The following is a 19,253-nucleotide window of genomic DNA, read 5'->3' on the forward strand; positions in this document are numbered from 1 at the left end:
GTAAGGATCCCCGTTCTTTTAATTTGACTTTAAAATTATGTTTTTACTTTCAACTTTGACCTTTACAATTTGTATGTACTTATTAAATATTGCTGGTAAATGTTATTTCCATATATATATATATATATATATATATATATATATATATATATATATATATATATATATATATATATATATATATATATACAGTATTGTTCAAAATAATAGCAGTACAATGTGACTAACCAGAATAATCAAGGTTTTTAGTATATTTTTTATTGCTACGTGGCAAACAAGTTACCAGTAGGTTCAGTAGATTGTCAGAAAACAAACAAGACCCAGCATTCATGATATGCACGCTCTTAAGGCTGTGCAATTGGGCAATTAGTTGAAAGGGGTGTGTTCAAAAAAATAGCAGTGTCTACCTTTGACTGTACAAACTCAAAACTATTTTGTACAAACATTTTTTTTTTTCTGGGATTTAGCAATCCTGTGAATCACTAAACTAATATTTAGTTGTATGACCACAGTTTTTTAAAACTGCTTGACATCTGTGTGGCATGGAGTCAACCAACTTGTGGCACCTCTCAGCTGTTATTCCACTCCATGATTCTTTAACAACATTCCACAATTCATTCACATTTCTTGGTTTTGCTTCAGAAACAGCATTTTTGATATCACCCCACAAGTTCTCAATTGGATTAAGGTCTGGAGATTGGGCTGGCCACTCCATAACATTAATTTTGTTGGTTTGGAACCAAGACTTTGCCCGTTTACTAGTGTGTTTTGGGTCATTGTCTTGTTGAAACAACCATTTCAAGGGCATGTCCTCTTCAGCATAGGGCAACATGACCTCTTCAAGTATTTTAACATATGCAAACTGATCCATGATCCCTGGTATGCGATAAATAGGCCCAACACCATAGTAGGAGAAACATGCCCATATCATGATGCTTGCACCTCCATGCTTCACTGTCTTCACTGTGTACTGTGGCTTGAATTCAGAGTTTGGGGGTCGTCTCACAAACTGCCTGTGGCCCTTGGACCCAAAAAGAACAATTTTACTCTCATCAGTCCACAAAATGTTCCTCCATTTCTCTTTAGGCCAGTTGATGTGTTCTTTGGCAAATTGTAACCTCTTCTGCACATGCCTTTTTTTTAACAGAGGGACTTTGCGGGGGATTCTTGAAAATAGATTAGCTTCACACAGACGTCTTCTAACTGTCACAGTACTTACAGGTAACTCCAGACTGTCTTTGATCATCCTGGAGGTGATCATTGGCTGAGCCTTTGCCATTCTGGTTATTCTTCTATCCATTTTGATGGTTGTCTTCCGTTTTCTTCCACGTCTCTCTGGTTTTGCTCTCCATTTTAAGGCATTGGAGATCATTTTAGCTGAACAGCCTATCATTTTTTGCACCTCTTTATAGGTTTTCCCATCTCTAATCAACTTTTTAATCAAAGTACGCTGTTCTTCTGACCAATGTCTTGAACGACCCATTTTCCTCAGCTTTCAAATGCATGTTCAACAAGTGTTGGCTTCATCCTTAAATAGGGGCCACCTGATTCACACCTGTTTCTTCACAAAATTGATGACCTCAGTGATTGAATGCCACACTGCTATTTTTTTGAACACACCCCTTTCAACTAATTCAACTAATTGCCCAATTGCACAGCCTTAAGAGCGTGCATATCATGAATGCTGGGTCTCATTTGTTTTCTGAGAATCTACTGAACCTACTGGTAACTTGTTTGCCACGTAGCAATAAAAAAGTATACGAAAAACCTTGATTATTCTGGTTAGTCACATTGTACTGCTATTATTTTGAACAATACTGTATATATATATATGTGTGTGTGTGTGTGTGTGTGTGTGTGTGTGTGTGTGTGTGAGAGCGATAGAGAGAGAGAGATTCACTTAATTCTGGGTATTTTTTACAGTAGTTTACTGTTTATATTATTACTGTATACGTGAAATCAGTACTTGTAAATGAATTGCACAAATATGGCAAGGAGAGCATTTGTTTTGCACCGATTTGCGATTTTAATACATACTGAATAGTCGATAAACACTGATGATAAAGATTTACACAGAAATGCATTATCTCTCACATATTACTCTTTAAGGGTCACCTAGAATCACATCAATGTTGGCTTTGTAAGTATAATATTTTTTTATTTAGTTATTTATTTATTTATTCATGTATTTATTTATTTATTTGTTTGTTTGATGCTTTTTTTTATTTATTATTTTTATGATCACTCAGATGTTTCACTGGGGATTGATACAGATTACACGATTCCATTTGATGCACAAGCTCTTAATTCAGTTCTGATCTTGATTCAATTCAGTTTAATTCACAATTATTCTTATTTTCTTATTCTGATTCCAGTTTTTGAGTTTCATGAGTTTACATTTTTGGGTGAATATCCCTTTAAACAATAGTAAAATGGGAGCAACTTAAAAAATTATAGTTGTTCATTTAATATATACATTAATTCATATTTCTTGAAAAAGAGGCACATTTAGACATGAAAGAAATATAAATGAAACTATTTTCTATTTTATTTTTTAGATACAGTAGGTTTACTTAACATGAGTTGGCTAAATTTATCTAACATCTTTTGTTGGTTAACATTAATGACACGGATAGGTATTTTATAGGAATGCTGTCATTTTAAGATGGAGGGCATGCATGTACATATTCAACTGTCACCCATCTGTTCACAGTCACTTAATCCATAACTTTACAGTGAGATACTCTACACGAAAGACATTTGGACTGCTGTGTGTATTTAGGTGTTGAGAACTGATCGCATGCTATATATGAGAACTGAAGAAGTGGAGCATGCACAAGAGAGACCACTCACTAACTTTAGTTAATCAACAACAAATTGTGACTCACGGGAAAAACGGGAAGTCTGTTCACCGTATGCCTATCTTCGGGTGCTAAGGCCATCGTTTCAGATCACTAGTTCACATTTAGGTAGCCTATCTATCCACTATCTATCCATACTGAGAATAGATATGCGAATGACCCTTATCTGATTGCAATCCAATGGCAGGGACGCACATTTCAAAGGAAAAGCCAGTAGCCTATAGGATGTATTTTAAATGTCCAGTAGTCCTCGAATAACAGTATTATAGTCCCATCTCATCCTGTTAACGAAGACGCAGCATACATTTCTTCATAGTTTTTATCATCAGATATTAGGTTTAGCTAGTCAACGTCTCGTCCTAGTCATAGAAAAGATTTTTGTTAACAAATATTTTTTGTCCTTGTCTTCGCTGACGAAATTAACACTGTTATGATCTGTTATCTATTATCATTATGATTGTTATATATAGTATTTACATGTCCTAAAATGCAACTTTATGATGAAATTTTGTTTATCATAACGGCTTGTCAGTACATTTGGCTGCACAATTTTACCATATTTCAAAGACTATAGAGGGAAATATGAAATTAAAAATAAAGATAAGTCCTACTTAAGTGGGGCAAAACAATAACTTCTTAACTTCCATTTAATATGAATTTACACATATAATACATTTGCAATAAATAACATGCAATTAAGTGTCTAAAAACAATACATTAATTTCCATAAAATTATATGTGTGTGTGCGCGCTAGTGAGAGAGAAGAAGAAAGACAAGGTAAAAGCTAAAAGGAAACAGTAAGATAAGAGAATGTGGTTAAGGAATTGGATTTGTAGAAATTTAGTGCACTACAATTCCCTGAGGAAAAGCAGGATTTTTGCAGGGATATAGAAGGCAAAAGACAGATCAAAGCAATGGGTCGAGAAGGCAAAACGATAAGATAATTACAGCCTTTCAAAACAACCTGACCACAGATGCAAATCAACATGCTATTTATAGAAAGCCCTGCATCTCTGTAAAGACAGCCATACCTCATGCTGACACTAATGAAGACCTGTGAGAACACGGTTACAGCTTTAATGGGCCACATTCTGAATTCACTAGTTCAATAGTAAAAATGTGATGTCATCTGCATTTATTTAAAGAGATATGGCTGAAAGTAGTTATAAACAGTGGTGTAGTGCAGGGTATACACAGGTATATGGCATATGCCCACTTCTAAATCCCATTCAGTTGTCCTGCATTAGCCAAAAAGATGACAGTCTAGCATGTGAGTAGTTAATCCAATCACATGTGAATACATGCAAAATGTCCCTAAAAACTCCCAATAAAGACAGTGATGCAGTCAGGACCGAGGCATAAACAATCTCATGCAGTGTGTTTCAATATGGATAAAGGCACCCAGCTATCATTGCCGAAGCAATCTCTGCTGTAGCTAAGATGAATAAAAAGAAAAGTTTTGACTGATGAAACATGAAGACAATAAATAATAATAATGAATAATAATGAAGACAATAAATATATGGTTAATGTGTGTGTTTTCAAGTCATCTCCAGGTAATAAAAAGCATCTGAATAATGCAGTACTAATTGACATCACATTTGTTACAGTTGGCTACAAAATATATATTCTGCCTTATGTGATTTTTAAAAAAAATGCATGTTGGTATATAAACAAATAATAAAATTGCCATTAGGAAAATATAGGAAAAATATTATAGAACACAAATGATTGGTTATTGTCCAGCAGTGCATTCAATTGCTCAGCCAATTAAAAGAGAAAAAACAACAACAACAACAACAATAATAATAATAATAATAATAATAATAATAATAATAAGCTCCAAAGATAACGTGATGTTCCATCTCAGTAAGTGAAGTTTTTTTATAGCGATTTCCTGAAGAGTATTACCTGGTGAGATGATGTAGAAAAAATCTTTGAAGTCATCCATCCAGACTTCAGCCAGTCGTCTGTTGTTCTTGTTGATCACCTGACCAGTTCCACCAGGGAAGCTGTACGGTGTGGCCTTCCTGAACACATGGCCTACATGAGAACATGTAACTATCTCTAGAGATCCTCCACACTGCCAGATCTATGTACACACATTCAAAAAAAAAAAAAAAAAAAAAAACAATTAGAATCAACAAGGATCTTTAAAACTTGGCCACATACAATAACAATAAAATCTAATTTCAGCATGAATTTATGAGTATGATAAGGCAGAACATCATCATAATGTGAGACGTGTATGAACCCTGGTTCATAATGTTTTAAACTATCAAAAAATGGAGCTCTCACCCTAAAAGACATCTCAAGGTTTTCCCCTCCCCATATGTCCATGCCTGAATCATAAGTGCCTATCTCTTCAAAATAGCTTCTGTCAGTAGAGAACAGACCTCCTGCCATTGTGGGAGTTCTGCGGGAAATTCAAACAAAACCTCAGGATTAAACGATCTGACACCGTGAATACATTGTAGGTTACATATATATATATATATATATATATATATATATATATATATATATATATCTCATCTTCTGATCAATAACCTTCTTTATAAAGGGGGTAATGATACATTGATGAGGATCAATAAGATGTAATATATAGATGTAATGTGTATAATAAATACATTAATAAATAATAATATAAAATATGTAACGATATAATTTATATATATTATATTATATTTAAATGAAATACAGTAGTTCAGTTTAAAACCTGCCTTTATAATGAAAGAACTGGTTTAAAGAGTTGGCAATGTCAGATGTTAAATTCACATCTTAGTGATAATGTGACTGGCAGTGCTGCAGTGACAACAACTAAATCATTGTGCCACCAACATTACATGCTGTCTGTTTAATTAACAAGAATAATCAGTCATTAAAGTTTTGATTTATTTGGAACGAAGGCTCTGTCTCTGTACCATTGTAATGAATTGTGTGTGTTTGAAAGAAACAATATAGCACAGAAGATTTAATGGCTCATTCTCAGAGCCATTTGTGAATAATTAACAGAATACTATACTTACATCATTCACATGAAAAACGCAAATGTTATTACCTAACAGGAAGGGTTCTGTCCCCTTTGCGTCGGTCCATCTCTCTCTGAGGAACAGGATACCATCTGAAGTTGAGTTTCCAGTTGAATCCCCCATAGGTCATATCTGAGCCGGCCATGTACTCGAATGTCTCATCACTGATGACATCGATGATTGGACAGACCACAGCCCTCCTAGAATGACAAACAAAAATAACCCATTCACCTTCAGCTCAGTGTCGCAGTGGAAAATAGGGTGTTTTGACAAGAATTGCTTCGATCTTTTTAACATATCAAATAACAGCCTTAATAATGACTACAAACAAAGCATGAGAGAGATAAGATAAAATGGTGGGGTGGGGGGTATGCTTATTAATAATACTTTTTAGTTTACTTTAAAATTAGTAAGTCTTTAAAGCATTCCCATGATGTACACCTTTTCAACAACTTACACACTTAAGAATGGCTCAAATGGTCATACTCCCTACGATTCTGGATTCAGATGAATTTCAGGTTTAAACTGGAAGTTTTAGCTAGTTTAAACACTTACCCGCAGTTTCACAGACAAGGCTTAAGCCTAGTCCAAGACTAAAATGCATGTCTGAGCTGTTTTAACTAAAATAAACTTGAAGTGATATATCTTAAAATATATCAGTTCCATTGCTTATGTCTCAAGATGCACACCAGTAATGTTTTTCTTAGGCACGTGTATAAAAGATACTTAAATGTATGTGTCTGTGTCTGTGTCTGACTGACTGTGAAACCAGGCCTTAAAGTCAATTAACTGTATAACAGTCTAAAATGACTTTGCATCAGGTCAGCCTGTCTGGGGTTTTTTTTAGCAATAATGCACATATGACTAGACATCCTTTGTGTAGCAGAAAAAAAAAATACCTAGACACATTTCCAAATAGAAACAGTCCAGACTGTAGCTCATGCTTCCAGAATGTTAACTGGATAAACACCTCCAAGTTCAGCCCCCATAGACTGATTCTGATCAATGCAAACTCAATACACGGACCACATAATGCTATACAAACCCAAATGACCAACTTATCACTTACTGCTCTGTGATTCGGCCAGATGGGGAAATAAAAATTCAAAGCATGCAGCACATAGCATATGCTCTCACAGAAAGGTTTCCTGTATCAAAGCACCTGAGCATGTGGCTGAGTGAGAATCTGAAAGTGAGTGTCTGAGGGAGTGTGCCTGCAAGAGTAACAAGATATTCGCAATAATGCAATTCTGAAACTGTGTTCTGTACCTGAATCTGTGTGAACGTAATAAAGATCACTTTACAAATGGAGAACACATCACACTTACTGACCGGTAACATAATTATACTTTGAGAGACCATGAACCAAAGCAGCTGGTAAGGTAAGCATTCCAAGCAGGCAGTAGAAGAAATGTAATTACCGGATCAAGTTTATTTGTGTATAAATGTTTCCGTGGGCTTCCACCCAAAACAAACAAACATTTAATGCTGTGAAACCCTGTTTTTTTCTTAACCAGAAGTCCGGGACACACTAGGGACGCAAGGTGGTTTAAAATAATTAAGAATGAGAGAAAACAAACTTTATAATAAGCTAAAACAGTTAAAAAATCAAGATGAGTTCATCATATTTTTTTATTGTAATTCATTCACTCAACAACTGCTGTATTAATTGAAAAACCAGAGTTTAACAGTTTTTGAAAACTTATAATTTCATTTCAAATTTAAAAGTTCCTATAATCCTAAATGACTTGAAAAGCCAAGTTAATACAATACATGTAATAAAAAATTGTAATATCTGGAATTTAATTAATTATAGCTATTTCGTTATTTAATATATTGCCACTCCTAGAGTAAATAAAATCATAATACCATACTCGGTTACTAACGTAACCTCGGTTCCCTGAAATACGGGAACGAGTACTGGGTCGAAGACTCTTATGGGAAAAACTACTTTTTTCTCCTGAACTGAAGCCTTATTCAATCACACAGTGAAACAGCATGGCCATTGGTTCGTGCAGTGTTATTAAAACAAACCAATGGCTCGGCAGCAGTGCTGCACGAACCTATGGCAGCAAAGCCCACCAAAATGGGCGGGGAATCTGGCTATATATTGGCCGCGTCGCCACAGGAACTCGGGTTACTTCGACTGAAGCGACGACTGAGTCGTGCAGCCTTTTAGCATGGCAAGGAATGCAGTATTCATTCCCATATTTCAGGTAACAGAGGTTACTTTAGTAACCGAGTACGTTCCCTTTCAATACTTCACTTGTACTGTGTCGAAGACGCTTATGGGAACCCAGTTCAATCACGCCATGCTAAGAAGGGGGGATGACCAACGCATAGAGGCGTAGTGCAGACGGAGCTCTAGCCTGTGAAATTGTGTTTATCAAACGCTCAGGGAGTCCAGTGGGTTCCCGTCGAGTGACCAAAGGTGCAGAGACCACATCTCTGGGTGCGAATGCCAAATCGTTCCGTCTGCCTGAGAAAGTCACTCGACGGGAACCCACGGGACTCCCTGAGCATTTGATAAACACAATTTCACAGGCTGGAGCTCCGTCTGCACTATGCCTCTATGCTTCCAAATGGTCTGTGTTCTCCACATGGTGCTCAGATCATGGCGAAAACCAGACCTCCTGTAACGTATCAGTGATACTGTCATTTTTACAAGAGCTCTTGGAGAAGGGATGATCCCCCTCCATGCTCAAGGTCTACATAGTGACCATAGCAGCATGACATAAGGCCCGCAACTTCTGGAAAGTTTTTAGGGGGCGAGAAGCACCTATTTTGAAAGAGGCAGTGAGTCGCTGTAGAGTTGCGGCACGCTTCTTCACCATTGTTACCATCATCGTAACTGTGTCTAACACTGTTCCCAGAAAAGATATCCGTTGGCTGGGGGACAGCGAACTCTTGGCAAAATTCACCCTGAACCCCAGGCATTCCAGATGGCTGAGGAGCAAAGTTCTGTAAGTCAAGTCAAGTCACCTTTATTTATATAGCACTTTAACAAAATACATTGCGTCAAAGCAACTGAACAACATTCATTAGGAAAACAGTGTGTCAATAATGCAAAATGATAGTTAAAGGCAGTTCATCATTGAATTCAGGGATGTCTTCTCTTTTCAGTTTAAATAGTGTCTGTGCATTTATTTGCAATCAAGTCAACGACAGAATGGGGAAAAAAAACCTTTGGAGAAACCAGGCTCAGTTGGAGGGCCAGTTCTCCTCTGACCAGACGAAACCAGTAGGTCAATTCCAGGCTGCAGCAAAGTCAGATTGTGCAGAAGAATCATCTGTTTCCTGTGGTCTTGTCCTGGTGGTCCTCTGAGGCAAGGTCTTTACAGGGGATCTGTATCTGGGGCTCTATTTGTCCTGGTCTCCGCTGTCTTTCAGGGATGTAGAGGTCCTTTCTAGGTGCTGATCCACCATCTGCTCTGGATACAGACTGGATCTGGTGTCTGCGTTGACCTCGGAATAAGAGAGAAACAGACTAATATTAGCGTAGATGCCATTCATCCAATGATGTAGCAAGTACATCGGGTGTTATGGGAAGTGTTCCCGGTTGCAGTTTACCTAATTAATGCAGCCTAAAAATCCTTTAACAAATTTGGATTTTAAAAGCATATTAGTATGTTATGTATAAGCCAGGTTAAAGAGATGGGTCTTTAATCTAGATTTAAACGGCAAGAGTGTGTCTGCCTCCCGAACAATGTTAGGTAGGTTATTCCAAAGTTTAGGCTGTCATGATCCTGGTTCTCTTTCCCTTTCCCCCTCCCCTTTTCTCTCAGATTCTTTCCCTCCTCCTCTCCTACTCTGCACTCACCTTTCCTCTGCTGTTAATCTACTTCAGCTGCTCCTCATTGCGCTATTCTTTGCGCTTGGCTTCCCGCACCTGTTTCCTCTTCCCCTTTGATTAGCACTCCTACTTCTTTCCCTCTCCTCCCTACCTGCCTCGCCAGATTATTCCTCTAAAGATCGCTAACCCTGTATGTCTTATCCCCTGTCATTTGTCTTAGTCCTAGTCCTGTCTGTTTGGGGTTGCCGAGAGTGTGAGCCTAGATGTTTTGCCGCTGCTCGTCTCCTGACCTGCCGATCTCTCTCTACTGTGCTGTTGCAAAGCTGTCCACCGTACTGAATCCGCCTGGGCGGCCGGTTTTGGTTTTTGTTTTCTCCTTTTTGTACAAGACGAGTTTTTTGGTTCCAGTTTTTCCCTTTGGAACTCTTTCTGTTTTTTTACAAGCATTCTCAAGCTCCTGTGTTTCGTTCATTAAAGACTGTATCTGCTCCGCGAATTTCTCTCTCTGGTCCTCTTTCCATACAACATAGGCGCTAAATAGGAAAAGGGTCTGCCGTCCGCAGTTGATTTTGATATTCTAGGTATTATCAAATTGCCTGAGTTTTGAGAACGTAGCGAACGTAGAGGATTATTAACGTTTTCAGGATTTCTCAGAGGGCAGGCTTCAAGTATAACTCGTTTGAAATAATGGTGCTACATATAACATTATCCAGAGAAACCAATGTTAATGATAAATCACCTGTTATGTTTGTACTGGCTACTGTATACAGGCCACCAGGGCACCATACAGACTTTATTAAAGAGTTTGGTGATTTTACATCCGAGTTAGTTCTGGCTGCAGATAAAGTCTTAATAGTTGGTGATTTTAATATCCATGTCGATAATGAAAAAGATGCATTGGGATCAGCATTTATAGACATTCTGAACTCTATTGGTGTTAGACAACACGTTTCAGGACCTACTCATTGTCGAAATCATACTCTAGATTTAATACTGTCACATGGAATTGATGTTGATAGTGTTGAAATTATTCAGCCAAGTGATGATATCTCAGATCATTATTTAGTTCTGTGTAAACTTCACATAGCCAAAATTGTAAATTCTACTTCTTGTTACAAGTATCGAAGAACCATCACTTCTACCACAAAAGACTGCTTTTTAAGTTATCTTCCTGATGTATCCGAATTCCTTAGCATATCCAAAACCTCAGAACAACTTGATGATGTAACAGAAACTATGGACTCTCTCTTTTCTAGCACTTTAAATACAGTTGCTCCTTTACGCTTAAGAAAGGTTAAGGAAAACAGTTTGACACCATGGTATAATGAGCATACTCGCACCCTAAAGAGAGCAGCCCAAAAAATGGAGCGCAGCTGGAGGAAAACAAAACTAGAGGTATTTCGTATTGCTTGTCGGGAAAGTAGCATATCCTACAGAAAAGCATTAAAAAACTGCTAGATCTGATTACTTTTCTTCTCTTTTAAAAGAAAACAAACATAACCCCAGGTATTTATTCAATACAGTGGCTAAATTAACGAAAAATAAAGCCTCAACAAGTGTTGACATTTCCCAACACCACAGCAGTAATGACTTTATGAACTACTTTACTTCTAAAATCGATACTATTAGAGATAAAATTGCAACCATTCAGCCGTCAGCTACAGTATCACATCAGACAGTGCACTATAGACCCCCTGAGGAACAGTTCCACTCATTCTCTACTATAGGAGAGGAAGAATTGTATAAACTTGTTAAATCATCTAAACTTACAACATGTATGTTAGACCCTATGCCATCTAAGCTCTTAAAAGAGGTGCTTCCAGAAGTCATAAGTCCTCTTCTGACTATTATTAATTCCTCATTGTCATTAGGATATGTCCCCAAAACCTTCAAACTGGCTGTTATTAAGCCTCTCATAAAAAAGCCACAACTTGACCCCAGAGAACTAGTTAATTATAGACCAATCTCGAATCTCCCTTTTCTGTCCAAGATACTAGAAAAGGTGGTATCCTCACAATTATATTCCTTCTTAGAGAAAAATGGTATATGTGAGGATTTCCAGTCAGGATTTAGACCGTATCATAGTACTGAAACTGCTCTCCTTAGAGTTACAAATGATCTGCTCTTATCATCTGATCGTGGGTGTATCTCTCTATTAGTTTTATTGGATCTTAGTGCTGCGTTTGACACAATTGACCACAACATTCTTTTGCATAGACTTGAACACTTTGTTGGCATCAGTGGAAGTGCATCAGCATGGTTTAAATCGTACTTATATGACCGCCATCAGTTCGTAGCAGTGAATGAAGATGTATCATATCGATCACAAGTGCAGTATGGAGTACCTCAAGGCTCAGTTCTAGGGGCGCTACTCTTCACGCTTTATATGTTACCCTTGGGAGATATCATCAGGAAACATGGTGTTAGCTTTCACTGTTATGCTGATGATACGCAGCTCTATATTTCCTCGCAGCCCGGTGAAACACACCAATTTGAAAAACTAATGGAATGCATAGTCGATATAAAAAATTGGATGACGAGTAATTTCTTACTGCTAAATTCAGAAAAAAACAGAGGTGTTAATCATAGGGCCTAAAAACTCTACTTGTAATAACCTAGAACACTGTCTAAGACTTGATGGTTGCTCTGTCAATTCTTCGTCATCAGTTAGGAACCTAGGTGTGCTACTTGATCGCAATCTTTCCTTAGAAAGCCACGTTTCTAGCATTTGTAAAACTGCATTTTTCCATCTCAAAAATATATCTAAATTACGGCCTATGCTCTCAATGTCAAATGCAGAAATGTTAATCCATGCATTTATGACTTCAAGGTTAGACTATTGCAATGCTTTATTGGGTGGTTGTTCTGCACGCTTGGTAAACAAACTACAGCTAGTCCAAAATGCAGCAGCAAGAGTTCTTACTAGAACCAGGAAGTATGACCATATTAGCCCGGTCCTGTCCACACTGCACTGGCTCCCTATCAAACATCGTATAGATTTTAAAATATTGCTTATTACTTATAAAGCCCTGAATGGTTTAGCACCTCAGTATTTGAATGAGCTCCTTTTACATTATACTCCTCTACGTCCGCTACGTTCTCAAAACTCAGGCAATTTGATAATACCTAGAATATCAAAATCAACTGCGGGCGGCAGATCCTTTTCCTATTTGGCGCCTAAACTCTGGAATAACCTACCTAACATTGTTCGGGAGGCAGACACACTCTTGCAGTTTAAATCTAGATCAAAGACCCATCTCTTTAACCTGGCATACACATAACATACTAATATGCTTTTAATATCCAAATAGGCTGCATTAATTAGGTAAACTGGAACCGGAACACTTCACATAACACCGTACTTTCTACATCATTAGAAGAATGGCATCTACGCTAATATTTGTCTGTTTCTCTCTTTTTCCGAGGTCACCGTGGCCACCAGATCCAGTCTGTGTCCAGATCAGAGGGTCACTGCAGTCACCCGGATCCAGTACATATCCAGACCAGATGGTGGATCAGCACCTAGAAAGGACCTCTACTGCCCTGAAAGACAGCGGAGACCAGGACAACTAGAGCCCCAGATACAGATTCACTGTAAGGACCTTGTCTCAGAGGAGCACCAGGACAAGACCACAGGAAACAAATGATTCTTCTGCACAATCTGACTTTGCTGCAGCCTGGAATTGAACTACTGGTTTCGTCTGGTCAGAGGAGAACTGGCCCCCCAACTGAGCCTGGTTTCTCCCAAGGTTTTTTTTCTCCATTCTGTCACCGATGGAGTTTCGGTTCCTTGCCGCTGTCGCCTCTGGCTTGCTTAGTTGGGGTCACTTCATCTACAGCGATATCATTGACTTGATTGCAAATTAAAACAGACACTATTTCAACTGAACAGAGATGACATAACTGAATTCAATGATGAACTGCCTTTAACTATCATTTTGCATTATTGAGACACTGTTTTCCAAATGAATGTTGTTCAGTGCTTTGGCGCAATGTATTTTGTTTAAAGCACTATATAATATATTAATATAATTATTGATTATAATGTAAAAGGATCTCACTCAAAAACTGAGGTGCTAAACCATTCAGGGCTTTATAATTAATAAGCAATATTTTAAAATCTATACGATTTTTGATAGCGAGCCAATGCCGTGTTGACAGGACCGGGTTAATATGGTCATACTTCCTGGTTCTAGAAAGAACTCCTGCTGCTGCATTTTGGACTAGCTGTAGTGACCACCCCGCGAAAGCGTGGTGGTCATCGTGCGAACTGAAGGGAATAGCCATGTTTTATTATTCCCATGACCCAATCTGATACCCCGGGAATGGCTTGCCATTGTGAGGCCCGGATGGACAGAGGTTGGATTAACTCAAGTGTTTGTCTGCCGCGGGGGGACATAGCACTTGTGAGTGTTTTGTGAGGAAAACAGCTCTTTTTGTGAAGGAGTGTGTTTTTTATTTTGTGCGCTATAACAGTGCTTTGCTCTCTGGGTGCTAAAAAGGGCCCAATTGTTTGCAGCAAAAACAACTTCGTCGACACCTGGAGATGGAGGGCGCCACATACGGGGCAGTTTGGGGGGTGGTCCAGCCGCAGCGAGACTTAGCCCCCTCCTCTTCCTTTCCTGTAAAGAACAATTAGAACAGGAATTTCCCACGAGCGTGGGGTTTCCCCAAGCACATGACACACTCGCTGTGCCCATCATCAGCGTGCAGAGGGGCTCTGCACGAGCTGCAATGATGAGACGGCATTTGAAACAACGCTGTAGAAAAGGCTCTTTTTAGAGAAATTTGCTCTGTTAATCTCTCTCTCACCGGATGTCCGCTGGGAAGCCATGTATCTGCAGGGGGACCGGCAGTTGCGTTCCAGTGCTAGGCATATCAACGGCGAGCAGTTCAGCGGAGATCAGCGAAGTGATATGACATCGTCGCTGAAGAAGAAGAAATCTGAATTCCTGTGGCGAAGCGGCCAAAATATAGCCAGATCCCCCGCCCATTTTGGCGGGCTTTGGCAAGCTTCGCTGCCATAGGTTCGTGCAGCACCGCTGCCGAGCATTTGGTTTGTTTTAATATCACTGCACGAACCAATGGCCAATCAGTTTCACTGCATGATTGAATAAGTAGTTTTTCCCATAAGTACGAGTGAAGTATTGAAAGGGAACAGAAACATCATACCTTACATGAGGGTCTTGAAAAATTGTCTTTGGCAATAGGGGAGTCACAGAGTCAAAGAGGCTGAAAACCACTGCTCTACAGTACATTCTCTGCTGTCTGACTAGAAGTTTGTTGTTATTTAGTTTCTCTTATGGCAAAAAAAATGATCAAATAAAAAGCAAAAATAACATTTTCAAGTCTATAAAATGTAAAGTTTGGTGCTAAGGAATATATTGTGTGTACACAGTCAAGCACACTCACCTGTCCTCTTTGATCCGGGCCAGCAGCGGTTCCAGCCACCCTACAGTGCACTCACAGTGGGCATCCAGGAAGGTGATAACCTGTCCTCGCGTGGCAGCCGCCCCTCTTAATCGTGCTCGGATCAAACCGGATCGCGTCTCCATCCTCAAAATTCGCACCGGAACATCCAGAGTCACTACATAGTCCTCTAATTTTTTCTTTAGAAAATCTGCAATCAATCAATCAATACAAGCAGAGGTCATGTACAGAGGTGAGATTATGGTGTACAGCTTCACATTACGCAGGGGTCATGAAGTGCCTTTATTATTTTGTACTGTTCTCTGAGGTACACTATGGAGCCCCCCACATGGCATGCAGGAAGAAAGTAGGCTAAATTGTGCACACAATTTACCATTTTGTTCCCTTTATTTATAAATTGTCCGCACGATTTATTAATTTGTAAATCGAGAGAATGAATTAGTAAATTGTGCACACATTTTAGGAAATCGAGGGAGCAAATTAGTAAATTGTGCGCACGATTTATTTATTTTTTCTTGAATGTCATGTGCGGGGCTTCGTAGTACACTTATAACGTTATGAAAATTTTTAGATAAAAAAACATCATAGTTTAGAAATAATAGGCTATTTTCTGTCCGGTTTTAACCCCTCTCATCGGAACATAGGTGTGGTGGATTAAGGGACGAAGTAAATGGACACTGCTATGATTGGCTAAGAGTTGGAGTATGTTTGACAGTTTTTTATAGGTGGATGCTGCTGTGCTTTTGGATAAAAACGCATAAATATTCGATACATATCTAACAAACTGTAATAACAAACAAAGCAATAGTGACCACATATTAAAAAACAGTTATTCAAACTTGTATGGTGCAACATTTCTGTCAGATCCAATATAGTCAGCACAGCATCGTCTTTTATTTTCAATCTTTCTGAAATCATGCGTTGAATTGTGCCTTGTTTGTAAACAAATTATTTACACTACTTTCATGAAACAGTGGGCGGAGCTAGACAGGCAGTGATGTAGAAGTAGGCATTGATCTTCTTGAGTGGGAGTTTAGCCACACTATTACGTCATAAAGTGGCACATTCCACAACCTGTCATTTTGGCAGATTGGCTTCAATATAAGCTGAGAAAGAGAAAGTTTTGAGGTCTGAAACTTACAGAATGTTTTTATAGTGCTCATATGTCAAAAGATCAAAGTAATTTAGATTTTTCAGTTCATGACCCCTTTAATGTTTCCTCACGCAGATCTCTAAGAAGCTAAAACTTTTGAGATAATTTGTTGCCAACATTTACATAAATTATGACACTGGAGGTATTCTGTCATTGTGAATATAGTGACACATTGAATACATTGTGAGTATTGTGATAATGAAGGAATATCCTAAAATGATCAATTAATGAATTGATGTGATTAGGACCTCTCTCGCTGGCATCATCCACCAGCAGAATCTCGAGCAGCAAGTGTCTGGGCGAGCGGTTTATGGCACTGTGTATGGTTCTTAGAAGTGTGCTCCAGGCTTCATTATGAAACACAATCACAATGCTGGTGTTTGGCAGGTCATCGGGGTACATCTTGGTTTTACAGCTGTGGAACACACAAGAACAGAGTTAATATGATAAAAAGAACCAACCATTTTTGGACATACAGAGTCAAGTAAATTTTGTTTGCATAGGCCTTTTCAGAAATACACATTGTTTCAAAGCCGCTTTGCAGGAAACCCCCGATTGTTATGTTTATTATATTGTAATACCTTAAAGAGATTCACCCAAATATGAAAATTTTATGTTTATCTGCTTACCCCCAGGCCGTCCAAGAAGTATGTGAATTTATTTTCATAAGAACACAAACGCAGTTTTTTAACTCAACAGCTGGTATGTGATGCATCTTCTTCTTCTTCTTGCTTTATGGCAGATTGCAAACTTACAAGTGCACCGCCTTGTAAATGGATGACTGACACTCCTAATTGAGCTTGTTGATAGAGTCTACTGTTATAAATACGAAATAAATACAGTTCAGTTTCTTACAGTTTCTTACATATCGAAGTGGGTCGCGGGAGTGGGTCGCGGGAGATTTTGTATGGGTCGCCAAGTCGAGCACTATTTTTCAGTGTCCTATATACTCTTGATTAAAATGTTATATGTGTAGTTCACCAATTAGCCGCACGAGGGAGCTCGTCGTTTTCTTCCGTTTTTTTTTTTTTTTTTTTTTTTTTTCTTTAGCTGCGCTCTGCATTTGGCAACCAGCCATAAAAATGGATGCTTGGCTAATTAAGAAGAAAAAAACAGCTAAAGATCAGGCTAGCACTGCCAACAGCCAAAATACCGTCCCCGAGGGAGGCCAGCTTGAAAATAAACTAGCTAATGTTAGCAAAGCTACTTCAAGTGAAAAACGCCATAATGATGAAGAATGTGAGGAAAGCGGAACCAGTGGATGCTTTCGACCAGACACCGGAGCAGGTAACGTTACCTCTGAGGATTTGGGAGAACAGCCTCCAAATAAGAAAAGAAAAACAAGACCAAGGCCATATAAAGACTACTTTCTGAAATATGGTTTTGTTAATTATTCCAAAACAAACCAAGAAGCTCGACCCATGTGTGTCATATGCAGCGAAAAACTCGCAAATGAGAGTTTAAAACCAACTAAAATAAAAAGACATTTGGAAACACATCACTTCGACTTGGCAAAGAAACCTCTGGATTTCTTTCAAAGGAAGGCACAGGAGATTGAATCATCAGCTGAGCTTCTCCGTAGAAATGTGACATTAAATGACAAAGCCCAGCTAGCATCATACATGGTTTCTTACCGTGTGGCCAAAGAGAAGCAGCCCCACACTGCTGCAGAAAATATAATTCTGCCCGCCGCAATAGACATGGTTAGCACGGTTATTGATGAAGAAACCGCACAAAAATTAAAATGCATCCCCCTGAGTAACAACACAGTTTCCCGAAGGATAAATGACATTTCAGACAATATTGAGCAACAGCTCATAACAAGATTGAAGGCGGCCGCGGAATTTTCAATCCAGCTGGATGAAAGCACCGACGTCTCGGACTGCGTAACTTTGTTGGTATACGTAAGGTATGTGTGGGAAACAGAATTTGTGGAGGATTTATTATGTTGCTTGAATATTCCTACTGGAACGAAAGGTGAACAGATATTTTCTGTACTGAACAACTACGTGGTTACAGAGTGCGGGTTGAGCTGGGCCAACTGTAAAGGCGTAACGAGTGATGGGGCTGCAAATATGACGGGCAGAAAGAGCAGAGTTGTGAAAAGAATCAAGGAGGCAGCTGGTAAAGACATCATGTGAAATCACTGTTTCATTCACCACCAAGCTTTGGCATGCAAAGGAATACCCCCCGAGCTTGACAAAACATTGAAAGAAGTAATTCGTGTTGTGAACTTTATTAAAGGCAGCTTGCAACTTGTGTGAATGTGTGAGTGCGTGCGTTTATGTGTTAGATTAGTTTATATGTCTTAGATTTATCTAATAAAGCCTTATTCATATTGAAAATAGAAGTATCTTGTGTTTTGTGCTCACAAGTTAATGTCTTAAACTGCCGATCTTGTTACTGTGCTAATTGATAGTGTTTCACTATAGTTTGGATATTAGTATCCAGCGCAGATTTGATGTTAAACGGCTCGTTCACTGAACCGCAGGGCGTCTCCGTGACCAGCCGTGAAACAGTGATTCTGTTCAAATTCCCTTTAAAATCTTAAATGATTCCCTTTGAGCTAAATTGACCTGTTTCCCTTACATTGTTATGGTGGAGAATGCGGGCAGTTTAATCTAAATTGTGAGCATAAACCAAGATATTTAATATTTTCTTCTGTTGCCGATGAAAGCTGAAAAGCTAGCGAGACGTGTGAGACGTAACACTGCGTGTGCCCGAGAGTTATTTGAATGGGAGTGTTTTAAAAGCTTGATCAAGTAAATTTTAACTGTGTACGAACAGCAAAGGAAACCGTTTGTGTCCAGAGAAACTGGCACCGAGATTCAGATCGCCATCACTGTGTCCCCCTAACTACAGCAAAAGCCGAATCAAATTTGATCTTTGACTCCCCTAAGTTAAACATTAGAGAATAATGTTTGCCTGTCTGTGTCCGTTCACAAAGTGAATGCAATCTCGCGTAACACTGCGTGTGCCCGAG

The 19,253-nt window shown here is 38.8% G+C and overlaps 1 protein-coding gene across 2 annotated transcripts in view; it reads right to left on the minus strand.

Annotated features, from left to right (window-relative positions):
• Window positions 1-19,253, minus strand: part of LOC113053503 (polypeptide N-acetylgalactosaminyltransferase 13-like) — a 109,681-nt gene that overhangs the window by 44,434 nt on the left and 45,994 nt on the right. For both annotated transcript variants that reach the window (XM_026218594.1, XM_026218593.1), the window contains exons 4-8: window positions 16,519-16,685; window positions 15,100-15,307; window positions 5,924-6,094; window positions 5,161-5,278; window positions 4,774-4,954 (exon numbers count right to left, since the gene is read on the minus strand). In XM_026218594.1, the coding sequence (XP_026074379.1) occupies window positions 4,774-4,954; window positions 5,161-5,278; window positions 5,924-6,094; window positions 15,100-15,307; window positions 16,519-16,685 (845 nt within the window). The remainder of the gene's footprint in view (window positions 1-4,773; window positions 4,955-5,160; window positions 5,279-5,923; window positions 6,095-15,099; window positions 15,308-16,518; window positions 16,686-19,253) is intronic.

Source organism: Carassius auratus, chromosome 34, assembly GCF_003368295.1.
Source record: "Carassius auratus strain Wakin chromosome 34, ASM336829v1, whole genome shotgun sequence".
Lineage (NCBI taxonomy): Eukaryota > Metazoa > Chordata > Actinopteri > Cypriniformes > Cyprinidae > Carassius > Carassius auratus.